Here is an 18797-nt window from a genome sequence, read left to right as displayed (position 1 = left end):
TTAAGCTCAATGTAAGAGAGTCCATGTTGACCCCTGTACAGAGAATAGAGTTATTGACAGCCAGGGCATACCTTCCCACAGACAGATTCTGAACTTTCAGATCTAGTCAGGACCATTCAAGGGAGTCCTCGAACTTCAGAAAGAAACTGTCTGAAACCTGTCTGAAACTTAAAGGTCTACTTAAAGGTCTCACAAGATCTCAATTCAAAGCAGTGGCAATCTGTTCTTTGCTTCACTTATCCATGAAGACTACCTTTTTTTAGCTATCACGTCATCTTGTAGAATCAGAGAATTTGGGGCCTTGATATTAGATAGGCATTGGCTTTCTATGTAGATAGGACCAAGTAATTTTGGAAGTCTGTTAGACTGCTCGTTTCCATCACAAACAGATCCAGGAGGTCTCTGCCTAGAGACTGTCAAGGTGGATCTCTGTGTGTGTGTAGTTGCTTGTTATGATGTAGCTGGTGCTTAATCCCCACAGTGGAGTGGATACGTTCCAGTGTCCAAGGTATGTAAGGCTGCTACATGGGCATACAGTACATACATTTTCTAAACACTGTGCCTTGATCCATGCCTTTAATGCAGATGTAGTACTTGGTAATTCAGTCCTGTCTTCAGTTCTGGACTCAATTCTGAAGCTCCTTCCTCCCTATTGGGAGTCATCTGAAGTAGAACACCCATACAGATGCTACTTGAAAAAGAATATGAGGTTACTCAGCCTGTGCAGTAACTGTGGTTCTTTGATATGGGTTCTCCACTACCTGCCCTCCCTCCCTTCTGCTTTGCACTGTTCTCTGTGGGACATTGGATGGAGAAGCAACTGAGGGCAGTTCTGCGCAGTCCTGTGTAGCTTCAGTGTGCGATATGAGGATGTATATGCTGCATGTGCAGGCCAAACAGACACTGCTATTGGAAAACCTATGAAGGGTTCAAGAGGCACATGCGCACCTGAAGTGGCGCACCCATGGGAGGGACATCTTGAAGAACCACGGTTACTGCACAGCATGACTAACCTCTGCTTCCCCATTATAGTTACCTATAGACAGTAATCAAGTCACCCTTTAACCTTCTCTTTGTTAAGCGAAATAGATTAAACTTTGACATAACAAACATAACTCATAACAAGGCACGTCTTCTAATCCTGTAATCATTGTTTTTCTTCGAGTGCTGTCCCTGTGGGTGCTCCACTCTAGGTGTCTGTGCGTCCCAGCACCATTGATCGGAGATCGTAGCAGTGCTTGGTTGGGATGCAGGTGCTCAGTTGGTATCTCCTATCTCATTGGAATCTTCCTGAGCGCATGCATCCCGCACCCCCCTCAGTTCCTTCTCAACCATCCCCGGCTGAAGACGGGATTTGGGACAGTGCTACTTCTCTTCCCAGGTCTCTGTAGGAAAAAAGTAACAAAGAATATAGAAATAGTTACATCCCAGTTGTTTCCCTTCCTTTAGTATAGTTACATAGTCAGTTACTTAGTTTAAAAAAAAATAAAATTTCACTTCAGAATTGTCTCCTGCTGAGGCACTCTCCCCTGCCATTTCTAGTTCACAATGCCAGGGGCTTCAGGATTCAAAAAGTGTGTTTCTTCTCAGGACTCCATGCCACTTTCCGATGGGCACTCACATTGTGGGAATGTGGGTTTCCCTGGTGCACTTCACACAATGTGCCTCCATTGTATGAGCCTCAAGTCAAGGGCTTAACATGACAGGGACCTGCGGCTTAAAATGCTTCTGATGGAAAAATCCCTGCAGCCGCTTTCGGAGACGGGGAAAGTTAAACCCGCTCCTACGCGCTCCCCAGCCAGATCCGAGCCAGTGGGGAGTGTTGCTTCACCCTCTTTGGAGCAAAGGCAAGAAAGGACTCTGACAAGGGTAAAGGGTCTCCTGCGAGATCCTTACCCTCTGTGCTGACAGTGCCACAGGCGGGCGCCTCAGCTCTTTCTAAAGTCTCAGCCGCGGCTTCCGCAGAGGCAGGAACCCGACCTCCCGTACCGGGAAGGTTTCTGCGGCGCCGAGCGCCTCAGCGCTGAGAATAGCCTTGGTGCCAGCTGTGCACTCTGACCCGGTGCCGACAAGGACGTCCTCACCGACCCCCTCTGCGCTAAAAATAGCCACGGTGCCAGGAAGAATGTCGTCACTGAGCCTGCCTCCTACCTCAGCACCAGCAGCGGACCCCCTGCAGGGCACCTCCAACAGACCCGTGGCACCGCTGACACTTTCACTTACTAATGTGCCAGAGCACAGTCCAGGCTCAGCACAGCCCAGGGAGCAGGAGCAACAGTTCCTCACTCAGAGTGACTTCTCAGTGCCACCTGAGCCTAACTCTCCACTCCTGGATATGCAGGGCTCACTCTTCGAAAAGTCACTCTCACCACCTGAACTGGCTACCTTCACTGACAGCGAACCCGATATACAGCAGCAGGCGGAGTTCTCCCCACCTGCCTCTCCTCCTCCACTGGAACCTCTTCCACCTCAGGTTACGGTCCACAGCCACCTGCCTCAGTTTCCCTACTTCGCGCCCGCCCCCCCCCCCCCGTGGATGGCACCTGGGTTCTCCTACCCTATGCCTTTGCCACATCCTCCTACCACTCATCCTCAGGCCTCTTCTATGAAACCACTACCTGCTTCTGTGCCTCGATCTCCAGCTCCGTCCACTTCTAGAATACCTGAACCCCCTCCTTAGAACGTGAGCTACGAACCATATCCTGACTCACCGAACCCTAACTCTCCATCTGCTCCAGTCAGAGCCCTCTCCCCACCACCTCCACAGGATGTGGAGGACTGTAAACAATTTCAAGAGCTTTTCAAGAGTGAAGACATCCCCCTAGAAGAGGTTCAGGAGACACAACACAAACTCCTCAGAATCCTTCAACCCTCTGCACCCTCAGAGATCGCACTCCCTATAAATGAAGCACTCTTGCAACCAGCTGACACTCTCTGGCAAACTCCAGCTTCTTTATTACCTACCTGCAGAAAGGCCGAATGTAAATACTATGTTCCTGCTAAGAATGCTGACTTCCTGTTTTCTCACCCACAGCTGAACTCTCTCGTCATGGATGCAGTCGCACAAAGGGCGAAACAGCCACAATATCGGCCCACCCCGCAAGACAAGGACCTAAAACGCCTTGACGTCTTGGGTCACAAGGTTTACACGTCCTCCACTCTACAATTCAGAATTGCAAACTACTCTGTACTCCTCGCCAGCTATGACTTTGATAACAACAATAAACTTTTTGAATTTGCCTCCTACATTTCAGAAGATAGGAGAGCAGACTTTAAATTAACTCTGAGAGAGGGCCAATTGATTTCCAGAACGGCCCTACAAGCCTCTGTAGACATGGTGGACACAGCAGCCCGTACTACTGCAACTGCTGCGGTTTTGCTGTGGTTATGATCTTTATGACTTCCTGCATCTGGTGTCCCTAAAGATCTGCAGACCAAAGTGGAGGACCTCCCCTTTGATAAAGACAAACTGTTTTCCCAAAAAAGGATGAACTACTTCACACCATGAAAGATTCTAGTGCAACACTGCACACCCCGGGTATTCACCCATCTCTTCCCAGGAGACAACGATACAAACCTTACCGAAGACTGCACACACAACAATATTTTCGGCCTCAACCCAAACCATATGACTTAAATAAGAATCGCTGTAGACCCCCTAAGCGCAGACAAAATCAAGCTCAAGCAACCACCTCCCACCCATCCGGGAATAAACAACAATTTTGAAACGTTGGTCGAGGGTCTGCGTGACCACCCCTTGATTCCACAGCCTACTTGCCCATTTGGCCACCGCCACCAGAGTTTCCAATGCCTGGCAGCGTATTACACAGGATCTCTGGGTCCTCGAAATAGTTCAATCCGGTTACTCTATCCTATCCTTCCCCCTTTCCCGTCCCTCTTCAGGGACTCCTCTCACGAGCACCTACTTCGCGTAGAAGTGGCTCACCTTCTCCAGCTAGGCGCAGTGGAACCTGTGCCGACGCAACATCGAGGGAAAGGGTTCTACTCCCATTACTTACTGACCCAGAAAAAGACCAGGGGATGGAGGCCTATGCTAGATCTCCGCCAACTGAACAAATTTGTGAGGATACAAAAATTCAAGATGGTCACACTGGGCACAGTAATTCCTGCAGTGGCTCAAGGGAACTGGTTCACAGCCCTTGACCTACAGGAAGCTTATTTTCATAATAATTCATCCAGCTCACAGAAGCTTCCTATGATTCACAATCGGTCATGACATTTTTAATACAGAGTTCTTCCTTTCAGCCTCTCCACAGCAACGAGAGTCTTTTTCAAAACTCTAGCCATGGTCGTGGCTCATCTCTACGAACATGGGATCACGCTTTTCCCCTACCTGGACGATTGCCTCATCAAGGGCAACTCCTATGGCGAGACACTTCAAGCTACCCGTTTCGTCATATCCCTCTTTCACAGCTTAGGCCTCCAAATACACATCCCAAAATCCACCCTGACACCTACACAACAGATCAAATTCATCGAAGCTCATCTTGACTCAATCCAGAGCAGAGCCTTGCTCCCATATCACAGATTCCTTGCTATCATGCAGCTCATACGCAAGCTCTCTATTCGTCCCAGGACACAGGCAAGAATCTGTCTACAGCTCCTTGGTCACATGGCAGCCACCACCTTCGTGGTCCAGTATGCTAGGCTGCACATGAGATGTCTTCAGGGCTGGCTCAATTCCAATTTCAAACCCAACAGACACACCTTAGGGACGCTGCAGACTCCTCCTCCCAATGTTCTAGCTTCCCTACATTGGTGGACAAGACCAGAAAACCTCTGCACGGGGGTTTCTTTCCAGTAACGATCCCTAACGCTCATGCTCACCATGGGCGCTTCCCTAATCAGTTGGGGAGCGCATCTAGGGGGGCACAAGGCAGGTGGTCCACATCAGAGACGCACCTACACATAACTCTCTTAGAGCTCAGAGCAGTGAGGCGAGCATGCCTTCACTTTCTTCCCCTCATAAAGAACAAAAGACAACATAGCACATATGTACTACATCAACAGACGGGGGGAGCCCGATCACATTCGCTTTGCATGGAAGCCATCCGACTATGGAATTGGTGCATACAACATCAAATACAAATCATCGCTTCCTACCTACCAGGCTGCCAAAACACTACTGCCGACGCACTCAGCAAACACTTCTCAACAGAACACAAATGGGAACTTCATCCCGCAATACTTTAACAGCTCTTCTCCCTCTGGGGCACCCCATCAATACACCTGCGTTGTGGCAAGGAGAATTGAAAATGTCGGCTGTTTTGCTCCAGAGCGGGACTCGGGACTGCATCCATAGGAGATGCATTCCTCATCCCGTGGAACAACTCTCTCCTCTATGCCTTCCCAGCAATCCCTCTGCTACGCAGTGTTCTTCGGAAGATCGTAGCCGACAAGGCCTGGGTCATCCTTACAGCCCCAGCTTGGCCAAGACAGACGTAGTATCTTTATCTACTCCGCATGTCCTCCCGTCATCCACGTGCTCTCCCCAACAGGCCAGATCTCCTGTCCCAGGCCAATGGACGGGTTCTTCACCCACAGCTCCTAAAGCTCCATCTGACAGCCTGTTTCCTTCATGGTTCCAAACCCATGAACTAGCCTCTTCCGACCAAGTCCGATACGTCCTCTTGCACAGTAGAAAAGACTCCACTCGTAAAACTTATCTGCAGAAGTGGAAGAGCGTTTCGCCCTCTGGTGCTCACATAATCACTTAATGCCCAATACGGTGATCCTCCCTAACATTCTAGACTACCTCCTGAAACTAAAACAGGACGGATTTTCGCTCAGCTCCATCAAAGTACACCTGGCGGCGCTTACCACCTTCCATGACCTGTTAGAAGATTATTCACTCTTTACCCATCCCACCATAAAATGATTTCTCACTGGCCTGGTTCTTCATGCTCTCATGAAACCTCCATTCGAGCCTTTGGCTACCTCCTCTCTTCTCCATATGTCCATGAAGGTAGCTTTCTTAGTTGCAATAACATCAGCAAGGAGAGTAGATGAAATAAGTGCCCTGATGGCCCATCTTCCCTACACAATCTTCTCCAAAGACAGTCACTCTAAGACCATATCCTAAATTTCTCCCTAAGGTGGTTTCCACCTTAACCAGCCTACTTTTTATGCCAAACCTCACAAGACTCCCCATGAGACATCTCTGCATACGCTCCATGTCAGGCAAGCAATCGCCTTTTACTTAGATAGGACTAAGCCATTTTGTAAATCTCCACGGCTTTGTCTCCATCACCAAAAGATGGAAAGGTACGGCTATCTCTAAACATCATCTGTCCAAGTAGATCTCTGACTGCATCAGATCCTCTTACCGTATTCAAAATATTCAACCGCCCAAAGGCATTAGAACTCATTGCACTCAAGCTATGTTGACATCTGTTGCCTTCCTATATAACGTACCCATTTCTGACATCTGTAAAGCGGCTACATGGTCATCTGAACACACGTTTGCCAAACACTATGCTGTCACTGAAGATACCACGGCAGACACCATAGTTGGCCGTACAATACACTCTACAGTACTCACTGTCGCATCTCCAAAGTCCCACCGACCATAGAGGGTACTGCTACACGTTCATCTAGAGTGGAGCACCCACAGGGACAGCACTCGAAGAAGAAGGGGAAGTTACTCACCTTGCAGTAACTGAAGTTCTTCGAGATGTGTGTCCCTGTGGGTCTTCCACTCCCCATCCTCCTCCCCTCTACTTTGGAGTACTAGTATAATCGCTCCACGGTAGAGAAGGAACTGAGGGGGGTGCGGGACGCAGGCGCTCAGGAAGTTTCCAATGAGACGGAGATACCAACTGAGCGCCTGCATCCTGACGAGGCACTGCTACCAAAAATCTCCGATCAACGGTGCCAGGATGCACCAACACCCAGAGTGGAGCACCCACAGGGGCACACAACTCGAAGAACTTCAGTATTTCAAGGTGAGTAACTTCCCCTTGTGGCTCTTCTCTGAGCCCTTTCCAATTGATTAACATCCTTCTTGAATTTTGGGCGCCAAATTGGACACAGTATTCCAGTAGCAGTTGCACCAGTGCCAAATACAGGGGTAAAATAACTTCTCTATTCCTACTCAAGTTTTCCCTGATTACGTATCCCAGGCTCACAGTAGCTCTTCGGGGCACAGGATCACACTGGAAGCTCATGTTCAGTTGGCTATACAGCACTGCCCCTAAATCTCTTTGTGTCACTGCTTCCCATGATAGTCCCCCATTTTATAAATATAGTCTATATTTTTTGTTCCTAGATGCATACATTTCCATTTAACTGTATTAAAACAGATTTTGTTTGCTTGTGCCTAGTTTTATCAAGCAATCCAGATTGCTCTGTATCAGTGACCTGTCCTCTTCATTATTTACCACTTCCTAATTTTTGTGTTATCTGCAAACTTTATCGGTTTCTTCCAGGTAAGTGATCAAAATGTGAAAAAGCATATGGCTAAAACCAATCCTTTCGGGACCCCACTGGACACGCATGCACTTGATGATGATTCCCGGTTTACAATTATATTTTGAGATCTATCAGTTAGCCAATTTATAATTCATTTAATGTGTGCCATGTTAATTTTATATCGTTCTAGTTTTTTAATCAAAATGTGTAGTACCAAGTCAGATGACTTACAGAACACGATTATCTTCTCAACCACACCTGTAACTTTATTTTAAAAAATCAAGTTAGGTTTATGGATAATAGATCCTATCAAATTATGTTGATTATCTACATTACCCTCCTTTAATTATTTTATTAGTAGAGTCCTGTATCAGCCATTCCAGCATCAATCTTGTCCAGCATCAATATCCGGCTCACAGGCCTATAATTATCCAGGTCATCCCATTAACCCTTTTGAAAAATTGACCCAACATTAGCTTTCTTCCAGTCTTCTAGATCTTCCCCAGTGCTCCAAAACTTACTGAAAATCAGCATTAATGATCCAGCGAGCTACTCAGCCAGCTCCTTTAAAACCCTTGAATGCAAGTTATCTGGACCAGCTTATTAAAAATGTCCAACTTTAGTAGTTTCTGTTTAACATCCTCCAGAAATAACAGTGGAATCAAGAGTGTTCTCATCACCATATGATGAGGCTATACTATGTTTTTCCCCAAATACAAACCAGAAATATTTCTGTCTTTTCTGCATTACTACTGATCATTCTACCATTTCCATCTAGTAATGGATCAATACCATTCTTCTTGTTCCTAATATATTTTAAAAAACAAAACAAAAACACCTTGTTGTCCTTAACTTTGGCCATTAATTTCTCCTTGTCTCCCTTTGCTTCCTTGTCATTTTCTGCAATTCCTAACTTCAGAATTATATTGATTACTATCAACTTCCCCTTTCTTCCATGTCTTATATATTACTTTTTATAGCTGCCTTTGCTTCCTCTCTAAACCAGGTTCATTTTTTGTAACCAGCACAACCTAGTGGGATTGTGGCTTTTTGTGCAACTAATAAGGTATTCTTACGTGATTCCCAATTATCACTCAAGTTTTTTATTAAATTCTTCTTTCCAGCTGAATTAGCTCATAATTGTTTTCTGCTTTGTGAAATTGGCCCTCAATTATTGTGCCCAGGGATTGGACAGTAGTTGGAGTAAACTGCAAGGTCAAGTGATGTCTGCTTGAATATTGGGCCACCTATTTGTGTTTTTCAAGGAGTTTGATAGGTGGGCTTCTCTGAAAGGGAGGCATTGACTATTTCCATTGGTAGTGGGCATAGTTATTCTATGCTGGTTTTTACTAGAAGGGAGGGGCATGGATCTCACTCACGAATTGTGGCTCTAAAACTTTCCTGGGCTGCTTGAGTTTTGGCATATGTAGGGAGGCCAAACTCAGTAAGGGTGATTTGGCCGATGATACTCTCTGATCTGGGGTGGAATTCTTGTTACTGATTATCACCATACATGTTCAGTTGATCTCATAATGAAATATGCTGACAGCTCTGAAGAGCAGCCCATGCTTGGGTCTGATGTCTGGCCTATGCAGTTTGGGTTGATGAGAGCTTGTTCAGAACAGAGAATAGCTGTGCTGGACATAGCTCTGCTGGGTCGATTGCGGAGGAATTTCATACTTGTTTTGTATCCTTTATTGCAGTGGTGCATTCCTGTAGGAGTGATTTGTGCTGCTGGCAAATGGATTCAGAATGTGCTTTGTGCTGCTGGCACTCTTTCTGCTTCTGCACTTGATTTTGTGAACCTTAATTATCTCAGGGGGTGTGGGCTGGTATCAGTAGTAATGGATATCATGTGATTGGACTGCTGTGCTAACTCATTGACGCTTTGGCCTTGTATTTGTGTGGCTTGTTCTTTTAGGTTAAGTTGAAAACCTGGAGAGTCTCTGGGAGTGGACAAGCTTGGGTTGTTCACTGTGCTAATGGGTAGGAAGGAAGGCTCTGATCTTTGCCTTGATGAGGTGGTGGTGAGACCAGGAAAGTGAAACGTTGGCAACGTCTCCCATATCTACTCCTGAGCTGAAGATAGGTTTAAACCTGTGTCTAGTTGCATGTGTAGGTGCAGAAACTTCCGGGACAATCCCATGGTTTTCATGTAAGCCATGTACTATTGTATAACTTGCATTCTATATATGGAGATTGAAATAACAGGACAAGGAATTAGGGAGATTCCAGTACTATTGGGCAGTCATTCTGAGTTCTTCCAGGAAGTTGAGAAGGTTTCTATATGGACCTCTGTACACCACTAAGCACCTTAAGTGTGTGTTGTCCTTCTCCTCATAGATCATATAGATGCACTCAAATATTTTTGTCTTGGATGGGATAAATATTTTTGTCTTGGGTGAGATGTCTTCTGCAACTGAGATGGTTGGGAAACAGGACTGCTACTCTTCTCTCTCCCCCTCCCCACCCCCACCAGTGTCTGTCTTTGTCCTGGGTTGTATAGAGCAGGGGTTCTCAACCTTTTGTTTGTTTTTGTTTTGAGGGGCCCCCCACATGCTATAGAAACTCCAGGGCCCAGTCTCCGGGCTTCAGCTGCCGGGGCGGGGGATTTGGGGCTCCTAGCTTCAGCCACAGGGCGGGGTGCCCTCAGGGCTCTGGACTTCAGCCACTGAGCAAGGAGGAGGGCTTGGGGCATTAACCCTGGAGTTGGGAGCTCAGGGGCTTCTGTCTCTCGGGGCTCCCAGCTTTAGCCCCAAAGGTTGGGGGGCTTAGAGCTTTAGCCCCATGAGTGGCACCGCGGCTCGGAGCTTTCAGCCCTGCGAGAGCACTGGGGCTTGGGCTCTAGGTTTCAGCTGCAGGGCCCCACGGGGCCCTGAAACCAGCTTGCAGCCCCTTTGGGGCTGCGAAACACTGGTATATGCTGTGGGGTTGGGTATGTTAGGATAGGGTTAGAAGTGACATTGAACCAAATCTTAGTGATGTAAGCAAGGCTGGGTGCTTTATTGAAAATAAGATAATGAATGGTGCTGGTTTTATTGGTGGTTGATCTTGTGTTCATCAGCAGAAAATTTGGGTTGTTGTTTCCTTCTCCATTTAGTGATTTTACTGTTGGAGAATGTGGTTTTAGGGGCCTAGCCTTCGGGTGTCTCCTAGTGTGTGTGGTGCTTTTGAGGGATGCCTCCTCGGACCAGTGATAGCGGGGATTTGGGAAGATGAATAGTACTCAGTCTAGAACATCTGAAGGTGGTTATGATTCAGTTCTCCAGATCTGTAGACCAGAAGACTTGCATGTTTTTAAACCACATATTTGATTTCACTTTAGTATCCCATTTAATATTTTTAAGCTTTTAAATTTAGTATCCGCTTTTCCATTTTTGTTAAACAGACTTCTCTATGCTACCTTACTTTCCAAGAGTATACGATCAAATCAGGGCCACTATGCTTAAAACTCAAATGTTTTTGTATCCTAAGGATACCTGCCACACTTGGGCTTCTTCATACTTGATTAGATTAAACAAAGTATAAAAAGAAAATACAGAATGTAATCTAAAATATGTAAAGTGGTCTGGGAAAATGTTAACTAAATTATTGCCAGCATGTATAATAATTAATCTATCTGCCAAACTACTTCTAAATACTTCTAATTACTTTAGTGGAATCTATGAAGGCCATCACTTGTTTATTCCAGTAGTGTTCACCTAATTTTTTATTGTGGTATTTATTTAAATTTTGCTACCTATGAAATTACAAGGATTTTTTTCAATGATGTGGTTCGTCCATACTCAGTATTCTGAATGTTAAAAGGGGTCCAAGTTATTTTTTTAGAATTATTTACTGTACTTTATAATTCGTGCTGCTGAAATCTGTGTTGCTAAAACCTTATTTTTAGGGATAAATGGGATATGTAGGGATAAATGGGATATGTAGGGAATCTTCCAATCTGTACTGTAGTAGTTCTTTATGAATATAGTAGAAATTTGAAGTGGGTTTCTATGTGTTGAACCACTGTATTAGAATAATACAAGTATGTACAGCACTCTTTTAATGTTTGTCTCTTTAATGTATGCCCCATTTTTGCATAAACAGGTGGTTGCTGAACATCCAGATGCTTCAAGTGAGGAGATTGAAGAACTGCTTGAATCGCAGTGGAACATGCTTAGTGAAAAACAGAAAGCTCGCTATAACACAAAGTTTGCCATAGTGACCTCTCCCAAATCTGAAGAAGACTCTGGTAAACGTAAAACTGTGCTAGTGTACTCTAACTAAATTTGATATACATAGTGATGTTAAACTAAGCACATATTTGAGACCTGTAGGGAAAACAGCTATCATTGTTTTCTGGTTTTAATTCTTGGTGTTTGTGCCAATAGGAAAAGAATGCCAATGGTTACAATAAAAGCAATCCATGAAGTCTACATTCCTTGCTCATTGTTCTACAAAGTTGTTATATGTAAACATTCTACTGTTTAGAGATTGGTGGTTTCTCCTTCTTCTTCTGCCCATAAGCAGTTGCCATTATCTTCACTGCCCACTAAATGTGGGTGGTGGGAATGGGAAAGTCAGGCATTTTTGTTAATGTAAACGTATGGGTTAGTTCTTAAGAATAGTTTAAGAAGTGGTTTATAAAATATAACCAGTACTGTCCTTTCTTTATATATATATATGTATATGTACACACACACACACACATTCTTAAAAAAGTGTTACCTCATAACATTCATTAGCTCAGGAAGCAAGTGTTCCAAACTTTATTCTAAACCTTTCTTCCATTTTGGCATTTTATTGTGGTGTACTGCAAAGCTTTTAGGACAGCATAAGAAATTGCAACATAACTTTTTTGCTGTTAACTAAGATTCATGGTCTTGATAAACAACAGTTTATTTAGAATTTTGATATGATAATTTGAGTTCTTTGGAGTAGCTTCCTTGAGAAGGAAGAATGGAGGGTGTGTGGCATTTTCTTGACCCTTCTCAGTCCAGTTATAAATGTCTGGTATACATAGTGTTTTACAGCACTATAGGAAGGCCTGTTGTGGAAGTATTTGAAGCTACCAGGTGCTGCTTTGGGCAGTGACAAGAATGAGAGGGAGTGTGTGAAAGATCGTCAGATTTGAAAAAAAAAAATGTATAAAAATGGCAGTCAGTTTTGTTATCTTTGTGTGTGAAATAACATTTTGTGGAAAATTCACGAAGTTTTTAACAATTTTAAGTGTCAAATATTTGGATATCCTTTTTTAAAAAAAACAAAACAACAACAACATTCTGTATCTCTCAAGGTTCATCATTGAAGAATATTGGAGAGGCCAAACGTAAAGTGTTTCAAGACTCACCTAAAAGGAGATCAAGATCCAGAAGTAATTGAAATTTGTGTTATGTGCAATTAGTTCATCATTATAAGTAGCTATTGAGTGTACCTTTTATGTAATCACCCACGTATCATAACCTCTTTATTTCTTCTCAGATGTTGTCGTCTTTAACTTTAGAGTTTTAATGGATCCCAAATTAAATATCTAAACACTGTAGTACTGAATTTTGTTCAACTTCCTCAGTGTCATATTGCAAGAAATGTAATTGGAATTGTACCTGTACCAGGTGTTGCTAGTACATATCTTTGTGTACGTTTTCAGTTCTCTATAAATGAAAACATGTCAGTTCAATCATTCCCCCATCCAGACCTTACCAGAAAACGTATTGGGTTTTTTGTTTTGTTTTGTTTTTTAATGCTGGCTTTTTGTAAATAGCAGGTTCTCCTGGAGCCATTTTAATTTAAATTTGCAGATTCAGAGCTGCTTTGAATTTATAATAAAAAAGTCCTAAATCAATTGGATATAGAAAAAAACCCAATTTGACAACTATTTTTATTTTTAAGGTTGCCTGCCTTTATTTGAAATATTTATCAGAAATCAGTTCCCATTGAAACAGAACACTTCTGGCTGTAGAGCAAATTTAAAATGGTACTTTTGCAAAAGATTTTTAGATAATAAATTTATGGTCTGGGACTCTGTAATTTCTCCATGTTAAACATGCAATGTGGTCTCTCAACTGGAGGGTCAATGTTAAGAGTAAGTGTACTAGGTCCCATCATGCATCATAAATGAACCAGACCTCTTTCTAAGCCATTATCATACCAACTGTACCTCAAAAAGGTAGATAACTAAACTTAGTAAGTGGCTATGTAGACCAGTCACTGACCTTTTGTGTTTGAGCTTTACATTGAAATTAATCAAATGAATTATGATGTAAAGAATTCATGTACAATAAGTTAAGTAATCTTATTAAATCTTCTTTAAGGTTTTGGTTCACAAAACAGAAGTATAATGGAGTTTTTAAGGCCTTCTATACACTTGTATGTTTAAAGATAGGAATTGCCATGCAAGAAAAGGCCAATGGTCCATATGATGGGTGATATCCTGTCTCTGACAGAGGCCCCTTAATGGATGTCTCCAGTACCTGTATCTATATCCTTGGGAAAACTTAATAAAAGAATGAGGAAGACATTAAAAACTTTTGTTCAGTGGTAAAGCACAGTTATAGCTTTATAGAACAGCTCTTTTATTTGATAGGACACAAATGTGGAAAATTACATATTCAGATTTTAGACTAGTGCTTATGCAGATGGATCTGTCTTACTAAATAAGTTGATTATTTAGCAATTAGGAGTTTGGATACATTTTAGAACTAGCATTCAGTAATAAAAACTGGACCCTAGGCATCAAGGGGTTAATCAAATTTGTTAACATTTTTAATCTTTTTTTAAAATAATTTAAAAGAAATATAATTTAGATCAGTTTAAGATAATTTCGAAGTGAGCTTTAGATTTTTTTCATGTAAGTTTCCCCCATCCCCCACCCCAAGGTAACTTACATGGAAATAAAAGAAACCAAAAAAAGAGGACAAAGGAACCTTCAGAAGATTTTGAAGTTCAGGAAGCACCTAGGAAAAGACTCAGGATGGATAAACAGAATAATCGGAAGGTAATTATATCATTGGTTTGTTTAAGTCAATTATAGCAGCACCAATCACTCTGCCATAGTTAAGTTTGTCAGCATTTCCATTTTCAGGATTTAATATTTACTGGTTTTTAACTGCATCAAATGAAGCAACTGTAAAAATGTCTGTTTGGATGCACTTGTTAAAAAGATTTTGTTAATTTAGTGTTGAGGTGGAGACATCTGAAAAGAGGTCCTTACTAGTTATTTGAACCTAGCTGAAAAAATATACTAATAGAATTCAATTCCCATGGGCAAGGGCTCTGCCCACTGGTTTTCTTGCTTTACAATTTCATCCCTTTTCTGTGTGTCAAAATGTAGAGATGTATGTGTGAATGTTACCACCATTTGTCTGAATCAAAGACTGTGTCCTTAAAAATAAATAAAGTACAAATAAACACTTCTAAGAATCAAATTTAAACCTATAAAGCAGTTTAGGCTGGCATGGTGTCCTGAACTCCAATCTGTTATATATACACTGCAATTTCTAAATTTAACAACTTGTTGTTCAGATAGCAGGCCTTTAACTCGCTCCTCTTCAGTCTCTAGCTTGTTTGTCAGAATTAGATCATTCTCCTTCTTCTTTGAGAAGTGTCCATATGGGTGCTCCATTGTAGGGACACAGACACACCTACGGTGGAGCACCCATTGGGGGACACATCTCGAAGAACCATCTTTACGACACAAGGTGAATAACTTCTTTTATAGACTTGCCTAGATCACTAGGGATTCTGTTTATAACAGTGATCCCATACTTTGCAAACTTTTAGGCGTGTGCTTAACTTTTTGCATGTGGGTAGACCGAGCAAACTCTGTAGGACTAATCTTATGAAAACATAAGCACGTATGTAAGTGTTTTCCAGATCAGGCCTTAGTAATATAGTATATGAAGATTTATTGTAAAATAGCGTTGTGAATCCCCTGGGGGAAGGGGCATTGTGATCCAGTGTTTAGTAAGTAATTTGGGAGCCCTGAATACATACGTGAATGCTCTTGTTATGCCTTTAGCTCCAGAAGGTCTCAGACATAGCAGAATGGTTGCTTTCTTATTACTTTGTATGAATCGCCTTTTACCCGTTTCCTCTTCTTAGAAACCTAGAGTAGTTCCAGCTGTCCACTTTATCACCATAAACAATTTAAAGATCACTTAGCTGTCATCCACCTATGGAGTGGTGAAGAGCATTGAAGCTGCACTTCCCGTTCTTTAGTTTCAACTCAGTGGCAGATTTTTAATATCCTCTGTCCTGGGGAGTAAGAAGCTTTGGGAATGATCATGAACCTTTGCTCCTTGCGAAGGAGCAGTGTGTTGCTATTGCTATTCTGTGCCCTTAATTATTCTTTATGAAATTAAATGTTATAGAACAAAATGATTAGGTAATAATACATATTCATAGATTCTGTCTGAACAATTTGTAACTTATGGCGCATATAGAAATCACATCGGCACAATGGGAGCTGCATTAAAGGAGCATAAATATGTAACACAAGCAAGGACACTTTCAGTGAAGAGTGAATCAGACCATGGATCCTCAATCATCTTATTAAAAAATACATCAAGATATTTATGAACCTGATGGAACTATAGCTTCTAGTTGTCTCAGTGATAGGAAGTTTATGTAAACACAGGCTAACTTATTCAGCAAAGAATATGGCTTATGGATAGGCAAAACTGCTATTGGTTTCCATTAAGGTGGGTTTTTTGATCCAGCAGGGCCACTTCTTCCTCTGTAGTCTGGCGTTGAGGTATTCTACAAAAGTTTACCAACTCAACAATGGATTGACTGAGGAAAATCAATAAATACTTAAGCTTCCTTTAGAAAATCAAAATATATTTGCAGTTGGGTCCTTCCATAATGCCCGTCTTGTTGATCAGATCTGCATCAATTTAAGGTTAAGCAACGTTGGCTACTATTTGCATGATTTACTACCTCAGTGGATCCATAGCTCATAGTTAAGATATTCATGGCAATCCCTGTTGCTTAAGTAATTAAGGGAGGTGCCCTATTTTTGACCAGGTGCAATGTCCACAGTCAAACAGCTGAATGTAAGTTCCCAAATTTCTCAAAATACTTCTTGGCCTAAAATATTTGACAAGTTTCAGTCTGACACAAATTTATGCAATATCAATATTCCATTGAAAATAGTATTTTATAATGGAAATGCTGGCACAACCTTTAACAATAACAGTGCAAAAAAATGACACTGGTACAAGTAGTGACGTTGATAACAAGTATCCGAGACTTAAAATTCAGTGCAGGGTTGATCCTCAAATTTATATATTTCTGCTGCAGTTACGTTAGTAATGTAAAGGTTTTAACTTGACCAGTTTGGACAAAAGAATATTAAAGCTGACTGAAATGCTTTGTCTTCATATAGCATTTTCCTTTTCATGCAGGGGTTCATATTTCAGTTTCAGATGGATAGGTTAGACATTGAATATCAAGTTGGGTTTTTTTTGTTTTTGTTTGACAGTTTTATAGCCTCTGCAATTGGTGGTTTATAAAAAATAAACATGCCTAAAATGGAAACTTACCATAGCTGAATTACATTACAATATAGACCAGGATGTTTGCAAAGACATTGTCTTTCTAATAACAGAAATCCAAAAGTAATTGCCACCTTTATCCAATCACTCATAAATTAGGAGTTTTTTTTCTTTTTTCTTTTTTATTTTTATTTTGTGACAGAGGGAGACAAGCAATGACAAAACAGCAAAAACAAAGGTCACAGAAACCTTCTCTTCACAAAAGAACCAGTCAGGTAATGTGGTCAGAATAAGTTTTAATTAACTTTTTCAGTTAAATCATTTAAACTAAACAGGTTGTCTGAGACAGCCATCTAAACTTTGCTGAAGCCATATTGAGTTATATTCATTAAACCCCATTTTGAGGGGTTGCACTCTTTTCTGCACTGCCAGCATTTTGCAGTACTATATTTGATTGAAATTGTGTATTGCTGATTTAAAGCAGCAGTTCTGAAGTTCACCATTTGATGGCATCAAATTAAAACTGTTGCCCATTGATATTGTAAAGTAGCAATATAAACCTTGCTGTTCAAATGCATGATTAATTATACATTTATCCAATAAAATAAGTGTATATAGTAAATAGTGACCATCAAACTTAAATTCATGTGTGATTCAAGAACTTCTTTATAACAATTGGTTGATGGGAGGCAATGTGGAGAGTTGAGAGGGAGTTGTAAAACAATCTTGTGTGCTAAATGGTTCATTGATCAGATTTGTTAATCATGCACATGTTTAAGGTAACTTTTTTATAAGAAACACAAGAACACATGTATTTAATTCTTACATTCAGTTTCAAAAGTGTTAATACACTGCAAAAAGATCTAAACTAATATACGTGGTATTGTTGCTATTTTTAGTGTAAGCATCCAGTTCCTTTAAAAATAACTTTTTTAAAAGGGGATGTTAACAAAGTGAATCTGATTTTGCTGAGATCATGTAGGCCTTCTAATGTAGTGTTTGAGCAAATTAGTGTTACATCTCTTTTTAAAAAGTCATAAATTACAGAGTATTGTAATTTAAAAATATTTAGCAAGCTCTTTGGGAAATTTTTAACAATATTTTTAGTACATATTTGTTTAATTGGAGATCTCTTGAGTCTTCAAAACGCATCATTATTTCAAAAACTTAATTGTGCACTGCTTACTCAGTACTACGTAGGCGCCCAGAAGACATACCTACACAATTCCTTCCCTTATCTGAGGGAATATTTTAAATGGCTTCAGGGAGATAACGTTTTAAAGTTCCAAACTTCACTTTGTAAACCAAAATTATTTTACAGCAACGAAAAATCTGTCTGATGCATGTAAACCACTGAAGAAGCGAAATCGGGCTTCAGCAGCAGAATCTTCAACTCTTGGTTTTAGCAAGAGTTCATCTCCTTCAGCTTCCTTAACTGAGAATGAGGTAAAAAAAAAGTGGTGTTCACACACAGCCATATAGTTACAGAAAGTATCAGGTGTAAATCTTTTTTTAAAAACACAGAACAAAAAAAAAATGACAGATTAAATTCTCTAACCTTGCTCCTAGATGAGTTACAGTTCTGGCCTCTGTAAAACCTGTTAGTGTGTGTATTGCAAATTCATTTATTGTAACAAACGTCCACTTAGGGACTCGGATATTGTGTTTTTTAAATGTATTTACCAAAAAAGTTTTTGAATTGTAACCCTCTCTTAGAAGCAAAGTAAAATGCCAGTGTGTTGTGTTTTTTCTTCCATGGATTTTATTTAAGTGTCAACTATGTTAATTACATTGTGTAACAAAACTGTCATGTTGCCATAGGTTTTATATTGAAGTAAGTTTCTTGATCCTCTGTATTTGGTCTACACCAGTCTTGGACAGTTTTCTGAG

The 18797-nt window shown here is 41.4% G+C and overlaps 1 protein-coding gene across 6 annotated transcripts in view; it reads left to right on the top strand.

The window, feature by feature from the left end:
• Positions 1-18797, top strand: part of NSD2 (nuclear receptor binding SET domain protein 2) — a 151736-nt gene that overhangs the window by 64649 nt on the left and 68290 nt on the right. For 4 of the 6 annotated variants that reach the window (XM_073342741.1, XM_073342742.1, XM_073342743.1 and 1 more), the window contains 5 exons: positions 11521-11665; positions 12710-12787; positions 14289-14407; positions 17110-17182; positions 18229-18353. In XM_073342741.1, coding sequence (XP_073198842.1) covers positions 11521-11665; positions 12710-12787; positions 14289-14407; positions 17110-17182; positions 18229-18353 — 540 coding nt within the window. Of the gene's footprint in view, positions 1-11520; positions 11666-12709; positions 12788-14288; positions 17191-18228; positions 18354-18797 lie in introns of those variants that run through there. The other 2 variants (XM_073342746.1, XM_073342745.1) reach the window with 2 other exon arrangements.

This window comes from Lepidochelys kempii, chromosome 4, assembly GCF_965140265.1.
Source record: "Lepidochelys kempii isolate rLepKem1 chromosome 4, rLepKem1.hap2, whole genome shotgun sequence".
NCBI classification, from domain to species: Eukaryota; Metazoa; Chordata; order Testudines; family Cheloniidae; genus Lepidochelys; species Lepidochelys kempii.
This window is presented reverse-complemented; position numbering and strand designations above follow the sequence as displayed.